The 24,933-nt window shown below is 43.0% G+C and overlaps 1 protein-coding gene across 4 annotated transcripts in view; it reads right to left on the minus strand.

Annotated features, from left to right (window-relative positions):
• Positions 1 to 24,933, minus strand: part of LOC147112936 (prolyl endopeptidase-like) — a 136,529-nt gene that overhangs the window by 4,760 nt on the left and 106,836 nt on the right. For 2 of the 4 annotated variants that reach the window (XM_085997725.1, XM_085997723.1), the window contains 2 exons: positions 18,821 to 18,915; positions 6,119 to 6,250 (listed from right to left, as the gene is read on the minus strand). In XM_085997725.1, coding sequence (XP_085853851.1) covers positions 6,119 to 6,250; positions 18,821 to 18,915 — 227 coding nt within the window. Of the gene's footprint in view, positions 1 to 6,118; positions 6,251 to 9,419; positions 10,593 to 18,820; positions 18,916 to 24,933 lie in introns of those variants that run through there. The other 2 variants (XM_085997726.1, XM_085997724.1) reach the window with 2 other exon arrangements.

The raw sequence follows: 24,933 nt of genomic DNA on the forward strand, positions 1-24,933 counted from the left end.
AAAGCATGTCTGCAGACAACTCTTCATTGGGAATAGAATTAAATGCCAAAATCAATACAATTGAAAATCTAATATGCTTCATGCATAATTCATTTAGATTTTATGATTCATTCCTTCAATACTTGATGTTACCTTTAGAAAATTATGTGAATCACGTTATAGAATATTTACATTTTTTGACTTGCCAATAGGATTCCAATATAAAAAATACAATGAATTACAAAGCTTAGAGTGTGTTTTTTCTTGATAAAGCAAAAATGTATGTATAAATACTTCGGGAAGGAGAAAAAATTGCAGGAATATGGGGAAAGAGTCGGGGAGTGGGAGTGACTGGATTGTTCTTCGAAAGAGCCGGCACAGACTCGATGGGATGAATGGCCTCCTTCTGTGCTGTACTATTCTATAATTCTATATATTTGGGTCTAAAAAAGTAATTTTTCTCCCTCAGGATCAATCTAGATGTAATAAGAACCCTTTTCTTTGTAAATGATAATCTTAGAATATATTTTTGTGCTCATCCAAGGTAGGAATGTTAGTTCTGATGAAGGGAACACTTACTTTTGGCACAGACTATCAGCAAGAAGCATATTGAGGTCAGATATAGCACAGCCAGCAGTTAGATAACGCTCCCTCTACTCATCCCAATGAAGAAAAAGATTTCCTGTGTGTGCTAAGCGTAGAAAATCGTAAATCTATCTGTATCTATCAATTTGTTGAAATTATGTGGGTTGTGCACTCATTGAAAACTATGCAAACATTTCTTATGGGATTTCTTATGCAAGAATGCCCACACTTACCTGTTATACTCACTAGTTACATTTCCCAGTAAGCAGTGCTCCAATAGGATTTCCAATGTCAATCTTATGACTTACCTGTTGTAGCTCTCCATTAACACCATGTAGTGCTGTATGATCTATTCCTTACAAATCATTCAAAATACTTTCCTTAGTACAGGAAACTTTGAGTTATCCGGAGGCGAACCGTCCGGCAAGCTGGAGCCACCGGCAAAAATCAGGAGCCGTTTTTTATTCTTTTCATTTCGTTTCTTTGAACAGTCAAGCCGTGCAAGGTCTGTAGCTAAGCAAAAGCTTCAGCTAGAGACACTACAGAGACGCTTGCTGACTGTTTAGAGGCTGTTGCTAAGCAACAGGGTTTGTTGATTCATACGGAGATGATGTTTCAACATTAGCTCTGGAGTGTACGGCAGCAGCTCGGTCCCGTCGGTGCCGGATAGCACAAAGTTTCCTGTAATTGAAATTTCTCATGTCCAAAATAAGGGTTTAAAAAAAACAATAATATTATTAAATTTATCTATTTAATTGTCTTTTGTGTCTTTTAATGCATTCATTAGTTTTGACTTGAAGGCCTCAGCCTCTCTCAAAACTGGGCTTGAACTTGATATTTTTGCCAAGAGCTATGACTCTGTTAGCTGAATCCAAATTGTATAGTCTGAGCATATATGTATGTACGCAGTTTCCAAGAAAATACAGAGCCCAGTTATCACCGTAAGACATAATTGAAAGCTGAACTGTGGATGACCAACAATGCAGGGTTTTCATGAAAAATGAAGTCTTTCACGTCACAGGTATTAAATTTTAGACATTAATTGTCTTCCTTTCTAGATAGTGAATTTATCTGCAGCTTACATTCTTTGGTTGCATCTTTTGCCCATCCTTAGTTGCCCCGATGTGGTGGCAGCGGTGGGGCTTCTTCTCGATTGCACATCCAAAAGGCAGCCTTCCACTACCAACCCAGGGTCACTAGGGATAGGCAATAGATGTGACGCTGCCTAAATTCATGAACAAATTCAAAAGAAAGACAATAGAATTTCTGATGCAATCAATTAAAGAATAACAGCTAAACAACATCCCTATGGTAACTGACTGGAGGTGTGACATAGCTCTCCGGAGGTGTGAATGTCTAGGCAGTTTTGTATGTTGCTTTCATAGGCAACAAGACCGGAAGTCAGTTCTTGAACTTACAATATTTGGTCTGTCTAAAACTCCATTTGTAAAAAAAAAAGGAACTTTTTATTATGTGGCATGACAGAGCTCTGCTTTTGTACACAAAGCACGAGTGTGTTAACCAAGTTCCTGTTTATTCATCCAGGTAAGGTTTAACTTTTTCCATCAGCCACTCTTTAGATATTTAGATAGGTCGGATCATCAATGCACCTTACCATGAAGAATCCTCTTCATTGTATTACTGTAGCTATCAGTGGTAGGTGCCAACATTAAATTTGCACTTATACTTGTGGCTTTTACAATTTTGCCAATAACACCAGTGACGAACATACATCGTGATTATCAGGTTTTCATTTCATGCTTTTTTTAAACTACTGATTATATCACACACATACAAAGCCTAGACCAAAATTTGAGGAAACACATTAATTTCAAAAATTAGGTACTGCAAATGTGGTGCAATAATAAATCAAATCACTAACTCAAACGGCGAAGTCAAACTCAGAGTTGTAGTCTGCTTACACTATAGGTCTTCAAAGTGGGGTAGTTAAAGGAATCCCAGGGGTCATAGCTAATAGCATGCTATTTTCATTTGCGGTAGAATAATAAAAAATAACTTCTGCAGTGATAGCTCTGTTTTCCATGGGTACCTGACATTATTAGGAAGTTTGTACTGGGGCTCTGTAGGGTACAGTCGTAGTTGCAGGGTACAGTCATATTTGCAGGGTGTCCCCTAAAGAATAATTCAAAAACGTTAGGTTCAACAGTGGTGCTGCTGTCGTTTGAAATGAAAAATAGAAGGCCTGTAAAACATTTGTAGGAGTATTTTTATTCTATGTTTTATCAGGAGTTTAACTGCAGTTTTCTATTATGACAGAGTCATGTGATGTGGCAGGAGGCAGAGGGTGATGGTCGAAGGTTGCTTTTGTGACTGGAAGCCTGTGTCCAGTGGGGTACCTCAGGGATCGGTGCTGGGTCCCTTGTTGTTTGTGATCTACATAAATGATTTGGATGAGAATGTAAAAGGTATGATCAGTAAGTTCGCAGATGACACGAAAATTGGTGGGGTGGTAAATTGCGAGGAGGAAAGCCTCAGGCTACAGGACGATATAAACGGGTTGGTCAGATGGGCGGAAAAGTGGCAAATGGAATTTAACCCTGAAAAGTGCGAGGTGATGCATTTTGGACGGACAAATAAGGCAAGGGAATACACAATGAGTGGTAGGACCCTAGGAAGTACAGAGGGTCAGAGGGACCTTGGTGTACATGTACATAGATCCCTGAAGGCAGCGGAACAGGTAGATAAGGTGGTTAAAAAGGCATATGGGATACTTGCCTTCATTAGCCGAGGCATAGAATATAAGAGCAGGGAGGTTATGATGGAGCTGTACAAAACGCTGGTGAGGCCACAGCTGGAGTACTGTGTGCAGTTCTGGTCGCCTCACTATAGGAAGGATGTGATTGCTTTGGAGAGGGTGCAGAGAAGATTCACCAGGATGTTACCTGGGATGGAGCGCCTCAGCTATGAAGAGAGGCTGGACAGGCTGGGGTTGTTTTCCTTGGAGCAAAGGTGGCTGAGGGGGGACCTGATTGAGGTGTACAAAATGATGAGGGGCATAGATAGGGTAAAGAGGAACTTTTCCCCTTAGTAGGGGGGTCAATAACAAGGGGGCATAGATTCAGGGTAAGGGGCAGGAGATTTAGAGGGGATTTGAGGAGGAACTTCTTCACCCAGAGGGTGGTTGGAATGTGGAACTCAATGCCTGAAAGGGTGGTAGAGGCAGGAACCCTCACAACATTCAAGAAGCATTTGGATGAGCACTTGAAATGCCATTGCATACAAGGCTATGGACCAAATGCTGGAAAATGGGATTAGACTGGACAGGGATGGATGGGCGGCGCAGATACGATGGGCCGAAGGGCCTCTTTCTGTGCTGTAAAACTCTATGACTCTATGGTAGATGAAGAGCTGAAAAGCTTCATAAAACACGTGAAAGAACAATTAGATCAAAATATTGGTCCGTTCGAAGTATTAGAATGCTTGTTCACCCCACACCAGTTAGGAGGCCAGAACCATTGTAAAATGGTGTATTTGGACTTCCAAAAGGCATTTGACAAGGTGCCACACAAAAGATTACTGCACAAGATAAAAAATCACGGGATTGGGGGTAATATACCGGCATGGGTGGAAGATTGGCTATCTAACAGAAAACAGAGAGTGGGGATAAATGGTTCATTCTCGGGTTGGCAATCAGTAACTAGTGGTGTTCCGCAGGGGTCAGTGCTGGGACCCCAACTCTTTACAATCTAATATTAACGATTTGGAGGAGGGGACCAAGTGCAATGTATCCAAGTTTGCCGACGATACAAAGATGGGAGGGAAAGCAGTGAGTGAGGAGGACATAAAAAACCTGCAAAAGGACATAGACAGGCTAAGTGAGTGGGCAGAAATTTGGCAGATGGAATATAATGTTGGAAAGTGTGAGGTTATGCACTTTGGCAGAAAAAATCAAAGAGCAAGTTATTATCTAAATGGAAAGAAACTGGAAAGTGCTACAGTACAAAGGGATCTGGGGGTCCTGGTGCATGAAACACAGAAGGTTAGTATGCAGGTACAGCAGGTGATCAGGAAGGCCAATGGAATCTTGGCTTTTATTGCAAGGGGGATGAAGTATAAAAGCAGGGAAGTCTTGCTTCAGTTATACAGGGTACTGGTGAGGCCACACCTGGAATACTGCGTACAGGTTTGGTTTCCATATTTAAGAAAAGATATACTTGCTCTCGAGGCAGTTCAGAGAAGGTTCACTCGGTTGATTCCGGAGTTGAGGGGGTTGACTTATGAGGAAAGGTTGAGTAGGTTGGGCCTCTACTCATTGGAATTCAGAAGAATGAGAGGCGATCTTATTGAAACGTATAAGATTGTGAGGGGGCTTGATCGGGTGGATGCGGGGAGGATGTTTCCACTGATGGGTGAGATTAGAATTAGGGGGCATAATCTTAGAATAAGGGGCCGCCGTTTCAAAACTGAGATGAGGAGAAACTTCTTCACTCAGAGGGTAGTAAATCTATGGAATTTGCTACCTCAGAGCTGTGGAAGCTGCGACATTAAATAAATTTAAAACAGAGATAGACAGTTTCCTAGCTGATAAGGGAATTAGGGGTTACGGGGAGCGGGCAGGGAAGTGGACGTGAGTCTGGGTTCGGATCAGCCATGATCCTATTGAATGGCGGAGCAGGCCCGAGGGGCCGTATGGCCTACTCCTGCTCCTACTTCTTATGTTACCTCCATTATCTGGCACAATGGGGTAATTCCTCCTTAGAAAATGAAAATTGGTAGATAATAGAGTTTCCTAACTTTGGTTTTACATGTAGGTATGGTAATGGTAGACACATAATATACAAACACAAATTTATTTAATCTTTCTTTGGTTGCAAGCTTGGCTTATGACAGACAAGAAATCAGTACCAGTGACTGCAATGAGGCAACATTGTTGCAAGGCTCTGGCCTGTCAAAGTCTGGTACGTAATTGGAAAAGTGGATAATTAAGGTCCAATTATGGTTATTCAGTAGCTATGCTATTGCATTGCTCTACATGGGTGCAAACAATATATTGCAAATAGATGAATTTAAAAGTATCTTCAAATACAAATTAATGTGAGAAACCATTATGATTAAAGCCATGGAGTAACACTTTAAAAGAAACTTACAGTAAAATCATATACCAGAATTACATGGGTTAAAAACAAAAACAAACTGCTGAAAACAAACTGCAAGTCAAGCAGCATCTGTCAAGAGAACACAAGTCGATGTTTTAGAGGTGAAACCCTCCCTCGAACAGAAGGTTAAAGATAAAGCATTGTAACTGCAGTGTCGCAGTGATGGTTCAAATAATTGGAGGAAAAAGGTCTTAACTCAATTATTTTATGCATATCCTGATGAATTTGAGTTTTAGTCATAAATCATACCCACAGGGAACTGACAGACAAAAATCAAAAGGACAAGTTCAGTACTGCCACTGTTCTTCCAACCCCTCCTCCTCAAGCAGTGCCATGAAATCCCTGTAATTTGTGTTAAGGTAGCATACTAACCCATGGGAAATCTTTGTCGATGTACATGATTATGAACCGATACACACAAAAACACGTCAACATACCCACTAACAGACCACCATTAGAGCCTCCATTAATGGTCAGTTTATTTGAAGTAGTGTAGCCCTCTTTGATGAGAATTTCAGCAGCACATTGAAAGTCATCAAAACAATTTTGCTTGTTTTCCAGCATACCGCCTGCAACCAGGGCACAAATACATTTTAGTTAAAATACTGTAATCGATTTGGTGGTGTTTCCAGTGCTTCAGTCAATATTATTTCTGTACTAAATTGAGGAATAATCCATATGCATCCAAATACATTTGTATCTTCCTGTCACCATACAGAAGTATTGAAATTACAGTTAATCAAAGTATATAACATGATACTGTTCCAATACGCTTTGATACTTTTAGAAAACGGAAATGCATTGCATTAGAATCACCCTTTCTAAAATGATAAATGATGTCAAACCTTACAATTCTGATCATAATAAAATTAAACTAAAATAATTTTTATCATGCAATCAAACCCCTAAATAAGTGATGAATACATGCAATTAGTTGTTACTGGCAGAATTCTGAAGCACCTTGGCCCTGAAAAACTGTGGCCCTTCCAACACACTTCCGCAGGAAAAACATAGAAACATAGACAAAGACTTGCATTTGTATAGCACCTTTCACCACCACCACCGGACGTCCAAAAGTACTTAATTGGCTGTAAAGCATTTTGGAAGTGTAGTCACTGTTCTAATGTAGAAATGTAGGGAAGGGCAGCAAATTAGGCTGGAATCCTGTTACTTCACATCCCGGTTTTACACTGGAGATTCTAGGATGGCTTGTTGGGAGGGACCCACTGTAGTATTGGTGGTGGTATGTCTGAATGTCTTCTTCTTAGGCAGTCCCTTGGAACCGAGGATGACTTGCTTCCACATTAAAAATATGAGTTCTCAGGTGACTGATGAGTCCAATGTGGGACCTACAGTCTCTGTCACAGATGAGGCAGACGGTGGTTGAAGGGGCGGGTGGGTGGGGTGCTTGGGTTGACGTGTGCTCCTTGCGCTTGGCTTCCGCTTACTCCCGGCGAAGTGACTTGAGGTGTTCGGCACCTTCCCAGATGCTTCTCCTCCACTTTGTGCAGTCTTGGGCAGGGATTCCCAGGTGTCAGTGGGGATGTTGCATTTTTTCCAAGGAGGCTTAGAGGGTGTCCTCGAAGTGTTTCCTCTGCCCACCTGGGGCTCTCTTGCTGTGTCGGAGCTCCGAGTAGAGTGCTTGTTTTGGGAGTCTCGTATCGGGCATGTGGACGATGTGACCCGTCCATCAAAGCTGATTGAGCGTGGTCAAAGCTTCGATGCTGGCCTGAGCGAGAACACAGACGTTGGTGCGCCTATCCTGCCAATGGATTTGCAGGATCTTGCGGAGGCAGCGTTGGTGGTACCTCTCCAGTGCTTTGAGGTGCCTGCTGTACATGGTCCATGTCTCTGAGGCATACAGCAGGGCGGGTATCACGGCTGCTCTGTAGACCATGAGCTTAGTGCCGGGTTTGAGGTCCTGGTCTTCAAACACTCTTTTCCTCAGGCGACCGAAGGCTACACTGGCACACTGAAGGCGGTGTTGGACTTCGTCATCGACATCTGCCCTTGTTGATAGTGGGCTCCCGAGGTATGGAAAGTGGTCCACATTGTCCAAGGCCTTGTCGTGGATTTTGATAATCGGGGGGCAGTACTGTGTGGCGGGGGCAGGTTGGTAGAGGACCTTTGTTTTACGGATGTTTAGTGTAAGGCCTATGCTCTCGTATGCTTCGGTGAAGGTGTTGACGATGGTTTGGAGTTCGACCTCCAAGTGAGCGCAGACGCAAGCGTCGTCTGCATACTGTAATTTGACGAGAGAGTACTGGCTGGTGAAAGGGCAGAAGTGAGTCCCACACCTGGGGGCCCAGGCTGGGATTGTGGTTTGGACTGCCAAAGAAAAAAGTGCTGATGGGGGCAACTTAAATATCTTTCTGGGACGTGGGGAGGACCCAGCACCCCTCCAGCTGCCTACCCGTCTTTCAGATGAGAGGTTAAACCAAGCACCGCCTGCCCTCTCAGGTGGACATAAAAGATCCCATGGCACTTTCAAAGAAGAGCGGGGGAGTTCCCCCCAGTGTCCTGGTTAATATTTATCCCTCAACCAACATCACTAAAAGCAGATTATTTGGTTATCATTACACTGCTGTTTGTGGTAGCTTGCTGTGCGCAAATTGGCTGCCGTGTTATCTACATAACAGTGACTATACTTCAACAAAAGTACCTCAATGACTGTAAAGCGCTTTGGGATGTCCTGAGGTTGTGAAAGGTGCTATATAAATGCAAGTTCTATCTTTCTTTTACTCCGGTTCCTGTTATATATAAATGGCCTGCACTTGCAGTCTCAATACAAGGCAGGTAAATTCGCAGCATCAAGCTGGGAGGTGGTGGTGGTGGTTGAGAGGGGGTCAGGGTGGGGGGTGGATGTGTGGGTTAAGCAGCTAACATCATACAAAGAAATCTCAAACCAGAACGAGCAATTTACTCCGTCCCATTCCCCTGCTCTTTCCCCTTTAAATTTTTTCTTGTCGAATACCTACCCAATCCTCTTTTAAAAGCTGTTGTGGATTTTACTTTCATCATGGTTTCTGGTAGGGCAATTCATGTCTCAACGACCTTCTGCGTAAGAAAGCATTCTCCTAACCACTCCCTTCATTCTTTTGGTGATGATCTTTAATTTATACAGTCTATTTATCAACTCAGCAACCACTAGAAATAATTGTTCCCAATTTACCTCATCAAAACTCCTCAATTTTGAACAACCTTATCAGATCTCCTCTTAATTTTTGTTCTGGTAAAAAGAATCCCAGTTTCTCCAACCTCTCCTTATAACCAAAGTCCTTCATCCCAGCACCATCTTAATTCCTTTCCAGAATGCATCGCTTCTGGATCTCATTGAAACATACAAAATTCTTACAGGGCTTGACAGGGTAGATGCAGGGAGAACGTTTCCCCTGGCTGGGGAGTCTAGAACCAGGGGTCACAGTCTCAGAATAAGGGGTCGACCATTTAGGACTGAAATGAGGAGAAATTTCTTCATTCAGAGAGTGGTGAATCTTTGGAATTCTCTACCCCAGAGGGCTGTGGAGGCTCAGTCGTTGAGTATATTCAAGACAGAGATCGATAGATTTTTGGATATTAAGGGAATCAAGGGATATGGGGATAGTGCAGGAAAGTGGAGTTGAGGTAGAAGATCAGCCATGATCTTATTGAATGGCGGAGCAGGCTCGAGGGGCCAAATGGCCGACTCCTGCTCCTATTTCTTATGTTCACATTTCTCTGCATTAAATTTTATCCAATATCTATCTGTCCAATCTACTAACCTGTCTTTGTTCTGATGAAGTCACTTCTAGAGCTCTTCACAATAACCACACTTCCAATTTGGTTGCAAATTTTAATATTGCATATAGAGGGCACAAGTCCAGATCATTTACATACATATATATATATTTTGAGAAAAGCAATTGTCCCAATAATGATCCCGAGGGTCATCACTATTTACCACTACCCAGTCGGATAAACATCACGCCATTGTTTTGTTCTTTAACCAAAATAATGCAGTTGTTGGGAAACGTTTGCTAACATCAGACAATCTAACAGCTGAGTGTTCTGGGAGACACAATGCTTCATCACCTTTTTGGTCTCTATTTCTTTAATTCATGCATGTAGAAAGCAGCTTGTCTGTTGCCAATTTGTTCAAAATGTTGCCTAATGTGCAGTATCAGTAAAATTACTCAAACGATTAACAGCTTCACCTCAAGTGCGTCATATAATATTCAAACTGGAATTTTATTTTAAAAAGCAGCCCTAAATTAGACTGACCACACTACATCATAATGAGGGATAAGGCAGCCCTACAGTGAAATGCTTCATGTCAGATTTGTGCTTAAGTGAAAAATAATGTAACCATAAACATGCATCAGTAGAAGATGTAAAAAGGATTAAACCCTACTTCCAATTTGACTTTATGATGACATATTTTATCATTTTAAAAGACCAAAACCACACAATACATGTCTTGCTTACTCAAATGAGATCTGGCCAATTACGAGCTTTAATTAATGTTTTGCTCATTTTCATTTATTTTGTTAGAGCTGTGCTTAATTACAAAGGGACAATGCAGAGTAGCAGTAATTACCACGCTACTTTGTCAACGGTAACCTGGCAGTAAATGTATGTCAACATTACTGCACTACAGGATAATCCAGCAGTTGTTATCTTAGTACAGTATCATGTTTATGTACCTGGACTTTCCCACTTCTTGACTTCTGCTTTGACCTGCTTCCTTCCTGACTTAACACAGGAGTGGCCCAGTCCCTGCCCCACAGAGTGCAGTGGTTAGTACCATCTGACTGAATCCCAGGTAGCGCTGCATACGCAGCAGCCAGACTCCTGCTGGACCCAAGGTGCCCACGTGGCTCCAAATGCAGAAATATGTGTTGAATGGAACAGCATGCTGGTCAGGAATGGGATCTAGAGGTTATAATGGATAAGTATTTGAAACAAACATCAATGTTCAGCTGCAGTAAAAAGAGGCAAATTAAGGTATTGGTTTGCAGTTCTTGTCAACTGATCATAGGAAAGAAATGACTGCTGTGGAGGGCTAGAAGTAAGCAACAAAGATCGCCCTGGAAAAATTAAGGAAGCTGGGAATGTTTTCTTTAGAGGAGAGATTTCAAGGTTCCCAATTTAACTTTAAGATTGTGAGGGGAATTGGCAAAATGATCCATGCAAATTGTTCACATTGGTGAAGGGTACAAAAAACAAGGGACACTCATTAAAAATAAGGAAAAGGGAAGTCAGGCAGTACTTTTTCACCCAACGAATAAGAGAGTTGTGGAATAAGATACTCTGCTTTGGACACTGAAACAGATAGTATAAATAGGTTCAAGAGACAGTTACATGGGTTTATGCAGAGAGAAGGGATTGAAGCATATGGTGAGAAGTGGGATGGATTTTTGGAAAAGGGACTGGCTTTTTAAAATTTTGTTCCAGTGATGTGGGCGTCACTGGCAAGGCCAGCATTTATTGCCCATCACTAATTGCCCTTGAGAAGGTGGTGGTGAGCCGCCTTCTTTAACTGCTGCAGTCCATGCAGTGAAGGTACTCCCAGAGTGCTGTTAGGGAGGGCGTTCCAGGATTTTGACAATCAAGCGGGCTGCTTTGCCCTTGATGGTGTTGAGCTTCTTGAGTGTTGCTGGAGCTGCACTCATCCAGGCAAGTGGAGTTCCATCACACTCCTGATTTGTGCCTTGTCGAAAGGCTTTGAGGAGTCAGGAGGTGAGACACTCGCCACAGAATACCTAGCCTCTGACCTACTCTTGCTGCCACAGTATTTATATGGCTGGTCCAGTTAAGTTTCTGGACAATGGTGACCCCCCCAGGATGTTGACGGTGGGGGATTCGGCAATGGTAATGCCGTTGAATGTCAAAGGGCGCGAATGTTACTTGCCACTTATCAGCCCAAGCCCGAATGTCGTCCAGGTCTTGCTGCACACGGGCATGGACTGCTTCATTATCTGTGGTGTTGTGAATGAAACTGAACACTGTGCAATCATCAGCGAACATCCCCACTTCTGACCTTATGATGGAGGGAAGGTCATTGATGAAGCAGCTAAAGATGGTTGAGCCTAGGACACTGCCCTGAGGAACTCCTGCAGTTGTGATGATTGACCTCCAACCACCACAACCATCTTCCTTTGTGCTAGGTATGACTCCAGCCAGTGGAGAGTTCCCCCCGCCCCCCCCGATTCCCACTGACTTCAGTTTTACTAGTGCTCCTTGATGTCAAGGGCAGTCACTCTCACCTCTGGAATTCAGCTCTTTTGTCCATGTTTGGACCAAGGCTGTAATGAGGTCTGGAGCAGAGTGGTCTTGGCAGAACCCAAACTGAGCACCTCCAGCATTTTCTGTTTTTATATTGGTGAACAGGTTATTGGTGAGTAAGTGCTGCTTGATAGCACTGTCGACGACACCTTCCATCACTTTGCTGATTGAGAGTAGACTGATGGGGCGGTAATTGGCTGGATTGGATTTGTCCTGCTTTTTGTGGACTTATTGGGCTTAATGGCGATTTCCTGCCCCGAAATCAGCGCCTCTAAGCTATTTCTGGACTTCAAAGATCAAATAAAACTACACTGTTTGAATGGTTGCACCAGAATCTGAGTCTTAAGCAACTCAGAACAAACGTTTTTATTAATTTTGAAAGAAACAACAATACTAATTTAGACAGCTGGTTAATATTTGTCAGGGAGTATTATGAACTATTTGGTCAGAAAAACATCACACACAAGCTTATAATTTATGCTACAATATAATAAAATAATCCTTGCTACATTTAAAGATGACAAGTCCTTTAATTGGACTGCTCAATGATCTCATGGTGCTGAGAAACAGGAAAGTGCACAGCAATTAGAACACTTCAGCATACCACAAAAATTGATTTTCCATTCGAGCACTGCACACTAACTGGAAATGTAATAACAGGAGATGGAAGCTCCACAAACTATTATATCAGAAATGCTGCAGGATCACGGGAATTCCCTATTTGTAGAATTACATTAGGAAGGAAGACTTGCATTTATATAGCACCTTTCACGACCTCAAAGAGCTTTACAGGCAATTAAGTACTTTACAAAATGCAGTCACTGTTGTAATGTGGGAAAGACAGGATTGGAAAATAGTCAGATGAGTAGAAAACTGAGCACTGACACAAATAATTAAAATAAAATGAAGCGTATCTGCATGAATACAGGTTTATATATAAATAAAATCAATTGAGTTATTTAACATAAGTATGCAAGAACAGAAGTTTTAACATCAACTTACAATGGTTCTGGTTCCAGAACAACAGAAACAGACAAGGAATGAAACATTAGAAGTTAGATTGCCTACATGGTAAGGCATCACCATTCTATTAATGGGAGCATTCTTTGACATGCCAGAGTTAACCCCAGGTTGACAATCGGGATAATCACAAAAGATGTCGACCTTTTAAGATGCTTCAACATCATTTACATCACAACATCACCTACATCCATCTTGTTCTTTAATAAGTATCTCCTGTAAGCTTGTGCATTAGTTCTTTATTCAGAGGAGCCAGAAAATTAAAGGGGAAGGAAAGTTCAGGGGAGGGGAGGGCACGTCCTCTCTCTTCAAAGGGCACAAAGTAGTTCTGAAACCCTTTGAACGTAACATGGCTCATTAACCGTGCATGCCTGATCATAGCACTCAAAAGCTTTGAGCACATCGTTGCAAAAGTGAGCTGCCATGCTAAAGCTTTGTTTAAATAGAAAATGATCAGGCTTTCTTCACTGACATTTTTTTCATGGTATAAATAGAAGGTTCCTCATGAATCCACCAACTATCAAATAGTTCAATTCACGTTCTGCTGACATAACCTTCTCCGGCCTTTATTGCTCATTCTTTACTAAGTCAAGCCATTTGTTTGATATTTTACAAATCCCTGCAAAATAGACCACAAGACATGGATCTATTGCAGAAAGACTTTACTGTAGTTGCACAAAATGCTCACTATTCAACATTATGCATACACAGCAGGATTTTTTTTAAAGCAAGGTTTTTTCAAAATGGCAATCAGCAAAATAGCGACAATAGCAGTTAAGTATGGTACTACCCGGCTCTCCAATGGCCTAGTGGATAAAGGCACAATCTGGGTTGCACTGAGCCTTACAACAACTTGTATTTATATAGCGCCTTTAACGTAGTAAAACGTCCCAAGGCACTTCACAGGAGTGTTATAAGACAAAAATTTGGCACCGGGCCACATAAGAAGAAATTAGGGCAGATGACCGAAAACTTGGTCAAAGAGGTAGGTTTTAAGGAGCGTCTTAAAAGGAGGAAAGAGAGGTAGAGAGGCAGAGAGGGAATTCCAGAGCTTAGGGCCTAGGCAACAGAAGGCACGGCCACCAATGGTGGAGCGATTAGTGTCAGGGATGCTCAAGGGGGCAGAATTAGAGGAGCGCAGATATCTCGGGGGGTTGTGGGGCTGAAGGAGATTACAGAGAAAGGGAGAGGCGAGGCCATGGAGGGAGAGGAAAACAAGGATGAGAATTTTGAAATCGAGGCGTTGCTTAACCGAGGGCCAATGGAGGTCAGCGAGCACAGGATGGGTGAACAGGACTTGGTGCAAGTTAGGACACGGGCAGCCAAGTTTTGGATGACCTCAAGTTTACATAGGGTAAAATGTGGGAGGCCAGCCAGGAGTGCGTTGAGATAGTCAAGTCTAGAGGTAACAAAGGCATGGATGAGGGTCTCAGCAGCAGATAAACTGAGGCAAGGGCGGAGACGGGCAATGTTACGGAAGTGTAAATAGGCAGTCTTACTTATGCCGCGGATACGTGATCGGAAGCTCATTTCGGTCAAATAGGACACCAAGGTTGCGAACAGTCTGGTTCAGCCTCAGACAGATACAAGGGAGTGGGATGGGTTCAGAGGCTAGGGAACGGAGTTTGTGGCAGGGATCGAAGACAATGGCTTCGGTCTTCCCAATATTTAATTGAAGAAAATTTCTGCTCATCCAGAACTGGATGTCAGACAAGCAGTCTGACAAGTTAGAGACCATGGAGGGGTCGAGAGAAATGGTGGTGAGGTAGAGCTGGGTGTCGTCAGCATACATGTGGAAACTGACGCCGTATTTTCGGGTGCTGCTGCCAAGGGGCAGCATGTAGATGAGAAATAGGAAAGGATAGATCCTTGGGGAACACCAGAGGTAACGATGCAGGATCGGGAAGAGAAGCCATTCCAGGTGATTTTCTGACTACGATTAGATACGTAAGAATGGAACCAGGCGAGTGCAGTCCCACCTAGCTGGACGATGGTGGAGAGGCGTTGGAGGAGGATGGAGTGGTCAACCGTGTCAAAGGCTGCAACAGGTCGAGAAGGACGAGGACGGATAGTTTACCTTTGTCACAGTCACAAAGGATGTTATTTGTGACTTTGATGAGAGCCATTTCGGTACAGATCAGTAGCTCCCAGGTAACAGTCTACTGAGTTGGCTTATCTCGTATGTTGGGGTGCTATAGTTGATCTCAGTGTCCCTAAACTAGAGATAGGGGAAAAAATAACAATGAGCTAGGGATTTTGCTCCCATTCGCTCTCCAGTAACCCCTGCTGGAAAAAATGCATATGCGGAGACCAGGAGAGAACAGGATCAGGGTTAGTTGTGATGTCTTCACGATGAATAGCGTGTGACGTTTAACGTCTGGGCTCACATTTGAAGAATGACCACTTGGTGTAAAAATCATATGGTTGCTGAACTACACCAACCAAAGAAACTTTCATTTATATAGAACCTTTAATCTTGCAAAATGTCTCGAGGCATTTCACAGTTGGATATCAGACTTGAGCAGTAACAGGAGGTAAACAAGCAGAGGTGGGCAAAGTAACTGGTGAAGAGGTAGATTTTATGGAGGATTTTGAAGGTGGCGAGATATGTAGTGAGACAGAGTGATTTAGCGAAGGAGCTCCAGAATGTGGGGCAAGATGATTGATGACTCTGCCACTGATGGCAGAATAGGGGGAAGGGCAGAGAACTTGCAGGAGGCCAGTAATGGATGAATGGAGGGTGTTGGCAGGCAGATGGGCTCAGCGAGGGGCAATGTCATGAAGGGATTTAAAGATGAGGATTTTGAAGTCAGTGCACTGGGAGAAAAGTCAGTGCAGGTTGATAAAGATCAGAGCGATTGATTGGTGAACGGGGTGTGGGTGGTTGACTTCTGGATGAACGGGAGCTTGTGTAAGTTGGGGCTGGCGAGGCTGATATTGGAAAAAGTCAAGTCTGGAGGTGACAAAGGTGTGGATGAGTTTCAGCTGCAGTGGAGACAAAGTAAGGGTGGAGGATGGGTGATGTTTAAGAGGTGGAAATAGGTAATATTGATGGCTTGGATGCGAGGTTTCAAGTTAAGCTCAAGGTTGACCAAGACACCGAGTTTACCCACTTTTGGGTTGAGTAGGTACCCAAGGAGGGGAATAGAATTGGGGCTAGGAACAGTGTTTCTGGTAGGAGCCACACAGGATGGCTGTGATCTTGTTGACGCTGAGCTACAAAAAACTATGACTTCACAAGTTGATGTCAGTAAGGCAGTCCGCTAGCACAGCGACAGTGGTGCAATCAAGAATAGAAGTGAAGCGGTAAAGCTCGGTATCGTTGGCATACATGTGAACACTGATTCCATACTTACGGATATGGGAGATGAAGCATTTGCCAGAGATGTAAAGGCAACTTTAGGTCAGGCAAGAATGGAACTACAGGAGAACAGTCCCATGGAGATGGATCAAGGTGGTGAAGGCGGATGGTGTGGTTAGCAGTGCCCAAGGCTGCAGTGAAGTTGAGGAGGAACAATGCACCACTATCACAATCACACAGAATATAGTCAGTGAACTTGACCAAGACACTCTTGGTGCTTTGAGATGGACAGATGTCAGAGCAAAGGGTTGCAAACAAATTGTGATGAGAGAGGTAGGCAGAGTGGGGTGGTGAGAGGAAAAGGAGGTTAGAGGTGGGGTGGTAGTTTAAGTGGACAAAGTGGTCAAGGGTAAGCTTTTTATGGAATGGGTGGATGATGGATGTTTTTAAAGTGGGGGAACAATGCCCGAGGAGAGGCAGTATTTGACTATATTGGCGAGTCCTGAGCTGAGGCGGGGCAGTTGAGTGGCAAGGAGCTGAGCTGGGCGTGAGTCAAGGGATCAGGAGGGTCATGTAGAATAGGAGAGCACGGCAAGTACGGAGTGAAGTGGGTAATACAGATTTTACTTACGTAATTTAGATAGAAATTTGAAGCACTGTTTACTGGGGCTCAAAGAATATCTATTTCTTGAAATCAGGAGGACATACTTAAGTGACATCACAGAATCACAGAAACCCCACAGTGCAGATAGAGGCCATTTCGGCCCATCGAGCCTGCACCGACACATATCCCACCCGATCCTCGTAACCCCACGTATTTAATCCCCCTAACACTAAGGGTCAATTTATCGTAGCCAATCATCCTAACCCGCACATCTTTGGACTGTGGGAGGAAACCGGAGCACCCGGAGGAAACCCACGCAAACACGGGGAGAATGTGCAAACTCCACACAGACAGTCACCCGAGGCCGGATTCGAACCCGGGTCCCTGGCGCTGTGAGGCAACAGTGCTAACCACTATGCCAAGGAGATTATCATAAAACACACTTGTTGCTCACCAGTGATGTCAATGTATACTGTCCATTTCCAGTCCAAACCCCTATTAAATTTTTTGCTAAGACAGTAAAAAAAAGTAGGCAAAAGAAAAGATGCAACAGTGAAGTCTACTGTCTCCTTTACTTAAGAGCTCATCACACTGGATTTGGCAAACACAATTTTTTGTGAACTGCGTGGAACCTATATCAGAATGCTCTGGTCTTTGAAAAAACACGTGTTTTATATTTTTCATACAATTCTGCATAGGCCTTGAGAACTGCTATATATCAAACAAAAAAAGTTTGGGTAAGAAACCTTTCCACATATGAAAACCATTTAGCTAGTATCAATAAAGAATGCCTACAAGTAGTCACCAATGCAAATGACTATTTTTATCATTTATAAATGTTTGCAGGAATATAAAATATTAACAAATACAGATGGTAAAATCAATATAAATAAACAAATCACCAATTCAAAAAGGAAAACAAGTCAACTAACAAACAAGCAATGGGGAGTAGGACTAGCTGAAGTGCTCCTGCAGAGAGCCGGCATGGGCTCGACAGGTCAAATGGCCTCCTTCTGTGCTGTAACCATTCTATGATTCTAAAGCACAAAAACCGAGACAGCAATTATTTCATTGATATTTTTCAGAGCACTATAAGTCCCCAAGGACAGTAAATGTAGTTCCAATATTCAAAAAGATGTAAGGCACGAACCCAGGAATTATAGTGCTATTAGTCCAACGTCCACAGTGAGTCAAAATGCTTGAAGGTATTTTAAGAGAGGCTACAAATAAAAATCTAAAAAGAGCACAGGTATTGCAGGGAGCAGTCAGCATGGTTTTAGAAGCCTTACAAACCATTGAAATTCTTTGAGGAGGTAACTAAGCTTGTGGACAAAGGTAATCTAGTAGCTTACTTGGATTTTTAAAACAAAAGCAAAATACTACAGATGCTGGAAATCTGAAAACCAGAAAATGTTGGAAATACTCAGGTGGTCAGGCAGCACCTGTGGAGAGAGAAACAGAGTTAACGTTCCAGTTCTGACGAAGGGTCATCGACCTGAAACGTTAATTCTGTTTCTCTCTCCACAGATGCTGCCTGACCTGCTGAGTATTTCCAGCATTTTTTGTTTTTATTTTGGATTTTTAAAAAGGTGTTTAACAAAGTTCTTTGAGACTCAGAAGATTAAGGCTCCTGGACTAGATGATAAATTGTTTCGATAGATTCAGAATGGCTTAGCAACAGAAGACATATATTGGAAGGCGAAGGGACTTCCATTTGGAGACCTAACAATGTGAACTGGGTTTATCTCAACTGTTCAAAATCATAGCCCAATTATTTCCTGGTATGTATTCCACACTCTACATCTGCTGATTACACGATATAGGATCAAGTCGGCTATACAATGAAACCCAAGAATAAAAAAAGCAGTCCAACACCCAAGAGAAAAATAAAATGCATATGAAATGTAAAGAGTTTGTACAACATGCACAGACTTATGATAACTGTCTTACCTTTGTGCCAGGTCTCTCCATATTCTCCTCCTCCTCTGATATTAGCAACAGCTAAAACACCACCCAGATGCCTCACAAAAATAAGCCTCGAAACACTGTAAAAGTTAAAAAGAATGTCTTAAATTTTATAATAATTTGCTGCATGGTTTTGAAAATTGACCAACTACACACAGAAGTCATTCAACAACATTTTAGCTTCTTTTCCAGATGTTGACATCTTGGTAAATATGTTGAAAACAAATAGTAAAAGGGAATGTAGCTCAAACTATTAATCTCTCTATTAAATTTACTAGCTGTGGCAAACAGAAAGTCACAAATGGAACTGTCTAAGTCGACTCCCTGATGGTTGTGTAGGTAAAGCCGGATGCAACACTATGCCATACCGATTGGAAGGTCCCACGTTTGATTCCTACTTCCCTGCTGAGTTAGCTGATTTCAGATGGGGCAGATGCTGGAACACAGAATTGAAAAGAGCGCCCAGGTTAGGGCAAGGAAAATATAAAAAGCGTTCCAGCGACCACCGACAGAAAGTGCAGGTGATTTTTGGGTAAGTACAGGATTGGCCTCCGTCACTGATGCTTTCCAAGGCCACAGAATCTGCCAGCACTCACTGTCTAAGTTCACATATAAACCAGGCACCCCGATGTCAAAGGGATCGCATTATGAGAAAAGATTGGAGAAACTCAGACATTTTAGCCTTGAAAGGCAGCAACAGCAGAAATAAGGTAAACTCGGAGCACTATTTCTAGGTACGCCAAGACACTACAAGGGGGGGGGGGGGGGGGGGAAGGATGTCACACAGAAATCACAGAAACCCCACAGTGCAGATAGAGGCCATTTCGGCCCATCGAGCCTGCACTGACACATATCCCACCCGATCCCCGTAACCCCACGTATTTAATCCCCCTAACACTAAGGGTCAATTTATCATAGCCAATCTACCTAACCCGCACATCTTTGAACTGGTGAAAATATAATGTAGGTCAGACTCCAGGGAGAACTTCTTCACACACAATGGTCAAAACTTTGAATGATCTTCTGGGTCAGGTAGTAGGTACTCTCAAGATACTGATGGTGATGTAATGGGGTGGGGAAAAGCAAGTTTCATTTTCTACATGGATGAGCTAACATGGGATGAATGGCCTTCCTCATCTGTATGTGTCTTGTGAAGAATGAACAAAGTACTGGAGCGCTGTCAGCCATGTGGAATATCCCAACAAAAGTCTGCCCTTTCAAGAGGGGGGAAAATTTACAAAAAAAATTCCTGAAACAACTTTCTAACCTTTAACTGGAATCTTGAGCCAACATTAAATTACATTTTCTTTTATACAAAACAGTATTAAACTTGCATTATTTCACGAAATTATAAAACAATTAATGAATGCCTATCAAAGGAATTCGGTTCATCGAAATGCACTGGCATTTCACTGGCACCTAGATTTTCAGTTGATAAGATGTGGAAGATCTGCACAAAGGAATGCTATGCAGTCTTTTGGTGATATTCTCCAGAGATATAATTGACAGCTGGAAAATATTACTAACCAAAATGTTACATGAAACTTTTAATGCTTTTCTCAAAAAGGTCATAGAATCTTCAAACTACCTGTGTTTGATTCACATCTTTGAAGACTAAAGCCAATGTTTATATTAAATTCACGTACGGAGATAGCTGATGAATATATTCATGAGAATTCTGCAACATTTTGTATTAATAGCTCATGAGAGAGAATTCACATTCAATGATTATCTAACAGCAAGTGTGCCTGTGCTAATATGAAATCAGAGCTGTCCAATATAGAGAAACAACACTGAACTTCCTTTTAAAAAAAATCATTGAAAAAACCCAAAGTCAAAAAATTCGTCGAGTCAGAGTTACTCTCAGAAATGTCACAAGAATTTTTTTCTGCCTGACTTTAATTATAGTGCCAATGCCTACATTTTTTATTAATTCATGTGTCAGCACTTTCACCTGAGTCAGAAGATTACTGATTCAGGCCCAACTCTGGCACTTTGAATGTATAATCCAGGTTGACATTTCAGTGCAATAGAGGACATGCTATATTGTCAGGGGTGCTGTTTTTGGGATGATGTTAAACTGAGACACTGCCAGCCTATTCAGGTGGATAGAAAAAAGATGCTATAGTGTATTTTTGAAGAACTGTGGGATCTCCGTGTATCCTGGCCAACAATCTCCTAACCAACATAATCAAAACAGATTAACTGGTTATTCATTTTACTGCTGTTTGTGTGACCTTGTGGTATGCAAATTAGCTACTATGTTTGCCTACCAAACAACAGTGACTACATTTCAAAAGTAATTAATTGGCCGTGAAGTTTTTTGGGATATCCAGAGGGCATAAAAGGTTTTATATAAATCCAAGTTCTTTTTCAGGCCAGTGTTTTTCTTTATAATGCCAATACAATTTTATGTACACAATGAAAGGGTATCCATTACCAATGGTGAAAAGGCACAGTGCCAATACGGCTCTCAGGAGGTGGGTTTGTCATTTAAATATTATAACGAGGCTGCATGCCTCAAATTTAACCTATTTTTCAGGTTTAACCCTGACCGACCAGGTTTTCCAGGCCTCAGGAAACCCAGCAACTAAAGGGAGGCGAGGACTGCTTCATGGAAGAGGTAAGTGCCTTTACAGCACTGCATGTGGGCTAGGAGGAGCAGGAGTGCTTACCGCCCCCCCCCATGCTTACCTGCTTGCCATCAGACCCCCTTTCACCCCACATGACCAGACACTCCTCGTGGGATCAGCACTCCCCATCAGCAGCACTCCCCGCCCCCCCAAACAACTAACCCAGCTGTAGGCTCCCTACTTGCTCCTGGCCTGCGGCCTCCTCTGGAGCGTTCCCCGCCCGACAGGGAGCCAAGACTGTCAATCAGGCTGGTTTCCAGGTGGGAAACCTGCTGGGAAAAAAAGACACACGCCATGACATTGAATCTGCAGTGTGCGAGGAAACCCAGTCTTCCCGACCAAAACTCCTCTCTCCCCACCTCCCCTCACAAAACCCGCCCCAGTCAAGATCGGGGCCATTGTGTCCATGGTATATTTTGTTCTCTATTTTTTATGGGGTTAAATAGGTTTTATAAAATTGTGATAGATTAGTTTGGGAGATAATCCACATTTAACTCTGCACAGAATGCAGTGAGACAAATTGTCCTTACTATGCTAATGTCTTAATTGCTACCTTATTGACTTCCTTGCTTTGTTGAGATTAGACAGTTGAGGTAAAATAACTTAGAATCAGTGATGAAATGATTTGTGTCTAGTGTGTGAGGCTGCTGACATATTATGCCGTGTAATTTCACAGTAGCAGGCAAGATCTGTGTTTCAAATCCTACAGATGATTGACAGCTTTATTTCACTGTAAAAGCTATATACAGGAAACTCTTTGGTATCTGGCACCGATGGGACCGGCGTGTTGCCAGTTGATCAAAAATTCCGGATGGCAGAGAGGGTTATCTACCGAGGCTATTTTTAAACAAAGAAAATAAAAAAAATCAAGAAATGTGCAGTATACAGTAATTGGGTACTCACCTACAGAATGTTCTGTTAAATGGATGGTGGAAGATGCTTGATTAAGTACAGTACTGCTAGGTGAGGGTAATGCAATGCAATGACTCCCAGCAGCGTGGGAGACACACAGTACCCCTGTAAAAAGGCGGATCAGAAGAGACTACCGGCAGCGCGGGAGAGTCAGACTCCTGTTACAGGGGTATTGAGGTGTTCGACTTCCGACAGCGCCAAGAAGCCGAGTAGTGGCAGTTTGGAGAACTACCCCCACTGACTAACTCGGCCACCGCGGGAGACTCGGGCTCGGCAACATTGCTGGTTATTGAGGTGTTGTTTTTGGAGTGAGAATTTTGCCAGTTAATAGAGAATTCTGGATATTTAGGTGCTGTTTAAACGAGAGTTTCCTGTATCTGATTTCCTTTGATACAGTTTGTGCTTCAAGGGGAATGCCTACTGCACCGATTCAGTTCTTCCTGTTCCTTAGCAGCCCATATGGAAGCAGATGTGCAGAGACTCAAAGATAAATTAAACCTCATGTATAAGTTTGCATGATGGACACTGGTACAGGTTTGGTACCACTTAAAAAAGATCTAGAGACACTTAATACCTTATTATTTTTGAGCTTGAGGAAGTGCAAGTTAAAAGATCTATAATCAAGTGAAAGCTGCTGTATTGGCTTTCTGCTACTGTGCAATCTTTAGTTTGAGCAAACCGGACCAGTGGTTTATAGCCTGGCTAGGAGAACACAAGAGGGCTAATTCCACTGAACTAATTACAGCAACAAGAATTTTAGTTCAATCCCTAGGCAACATCACATTAGTGGATATTATATGTTTAAGATCAGACTTCAGTTTGTAAGGAAGTGGAGCTCATTTATGGGAGGGTGACCACATTTTCTAAACCGAATGCAGGGACACACAGGGTGGGAGCACAGAAAAGTAGCTAGGACAGAAAATGTAGGTTGCGTAGCGAGGCAAAATCTTTTAGCAGTCTATATTTTAACAGCTGCACATATACACTACAAATGCAAAACAAAAGTGCATATAAATACCACGGATATGACATCACACTATTGAAGTTCATTCAGACACCTGACAGCCCCCCACCCCCGCCCCCAGTGGTTGAGGTTACACCTGACCACCCCCAGCTCCCCCGTGACGGAGGTCACACCTGACCCCCCCCCCCCCCACATTGTCTAGGATTAGCCCACTCGCCCCCCTTCCCCCAGCGACAGTGACTGGGCCCTCCCCCCATGGCCTCTCCCTCACCCACTCCGGTTGCCATGCCCCCAGGCACTTCTACTGCCGACAGTTCAGCAGCCTGAGCCCGGCCGCAAACAACAACCGGCACATGCGCAGTTGTGCATGCGCAGTGAGTCACTCTGGTCATTGAACAAATTGTTGTTTAATTTAGCCTTAGAATGGCAAACTGACTGCTGACTGCCCAGGGGTACACTTCAGGGACAAGTTGTGAGAACCGGGGACTCTTCCGGGGACATTGTTTTCCCAGGGACACAGTACCTCATCCGGGGATGTATGGTCACCCTAGTTTATGGGAGTGGCCCTAGATGCTGATCACATGGTAAATATTTGGTGGAGCCCTAAAAACAAAACAGTAGTGTTAGCAAAGTTGTGGTAAGAATTATCACCTACAGACTAAGGCAGGCCGTAAGAATTTTAAAATTTAAAGCAAATTTAGCAGTAGCATACAGCAGCGATTCGAATGAGTACAAGAGGTGCAGATCGCGAGCTAGAAGTAACTTGAACAGCACAAGAGGAACTTTGACAAACAGGACTTGCCTTCAACAAATCCATTTGGCTGCCGTTGATTATCCTGTGCATCATTAAATGCTCATTAATTTGATCTAGAAGTATGGATTCTAAGCATTTGTCCACAACTGATGTTAGACTACGTGGTCTATAGTTAACTGGTTTAATCCTACACAAAAGTGTTACATTGGCTACCCTCCAGATCCTCTGAGGATTGAAAAATTGCGATCAGAGTTTCTGCCATCTCCTCTCTGACCTGCTTCAACAGCCTAGGGTGCATATCAGTACCCAGTGTCTTATTCCCCTTAGTTAATAAGAACATAAGAAATAGGAGCAGGAGTAGGCCAATCGGCCCCTCGAGCCTGCTCTGCCATTCAATAAGATCATGGCTGATCTGATCCTAACCTCAAATCTACTTCCACTCTCCATCCCACCCGAACCCATGTGATCTCCCGGGAGAGGCGAAAAACCAGATAAAAAACCCAATGGCCAATTTGGGAGAAAAAATCTGGGAAATTCCTCTCCGACCCATCTAGGCAATCGAAACTCGTCCAGGAGATCACTCTGTCCCTGTATTTCCTGCAGTACTTACCTTCTGTAAAAGGTAATCTCCACCCCAGCCAGGAACAGGCCCAATTTACTCATGAAGGACTCCTAGCTGGCAGCCTGTTCCAGAGGTCTCCACTAATCCCTGTGAATAGAACCATCTCCGGAGATCTAACACAGAATTGGAACACAAGAAGTAGGAGCAGGACCAGGCTACACGGCCCCTGGGCCCGCTCCGCCACCCACAGGGCCATGACCGATCCGAACCTAG

This window comes from Somniosus microcephalus, chromosome 9 (genome assembly GCF_052327205.1).
Source record: "Somniosus microcephalus isolate GS21.2 chromosome 9, FLI_Smic_1.0, whole genome shotgun sequence".
Classification (NCBI taxonomy): domain Eukaryota; kingdom Metazoa; phylum Chordata; class Chondrichthyes; order Squaliformes; family Somniosidae; genus Somniosus; species Somniosus microcephalus.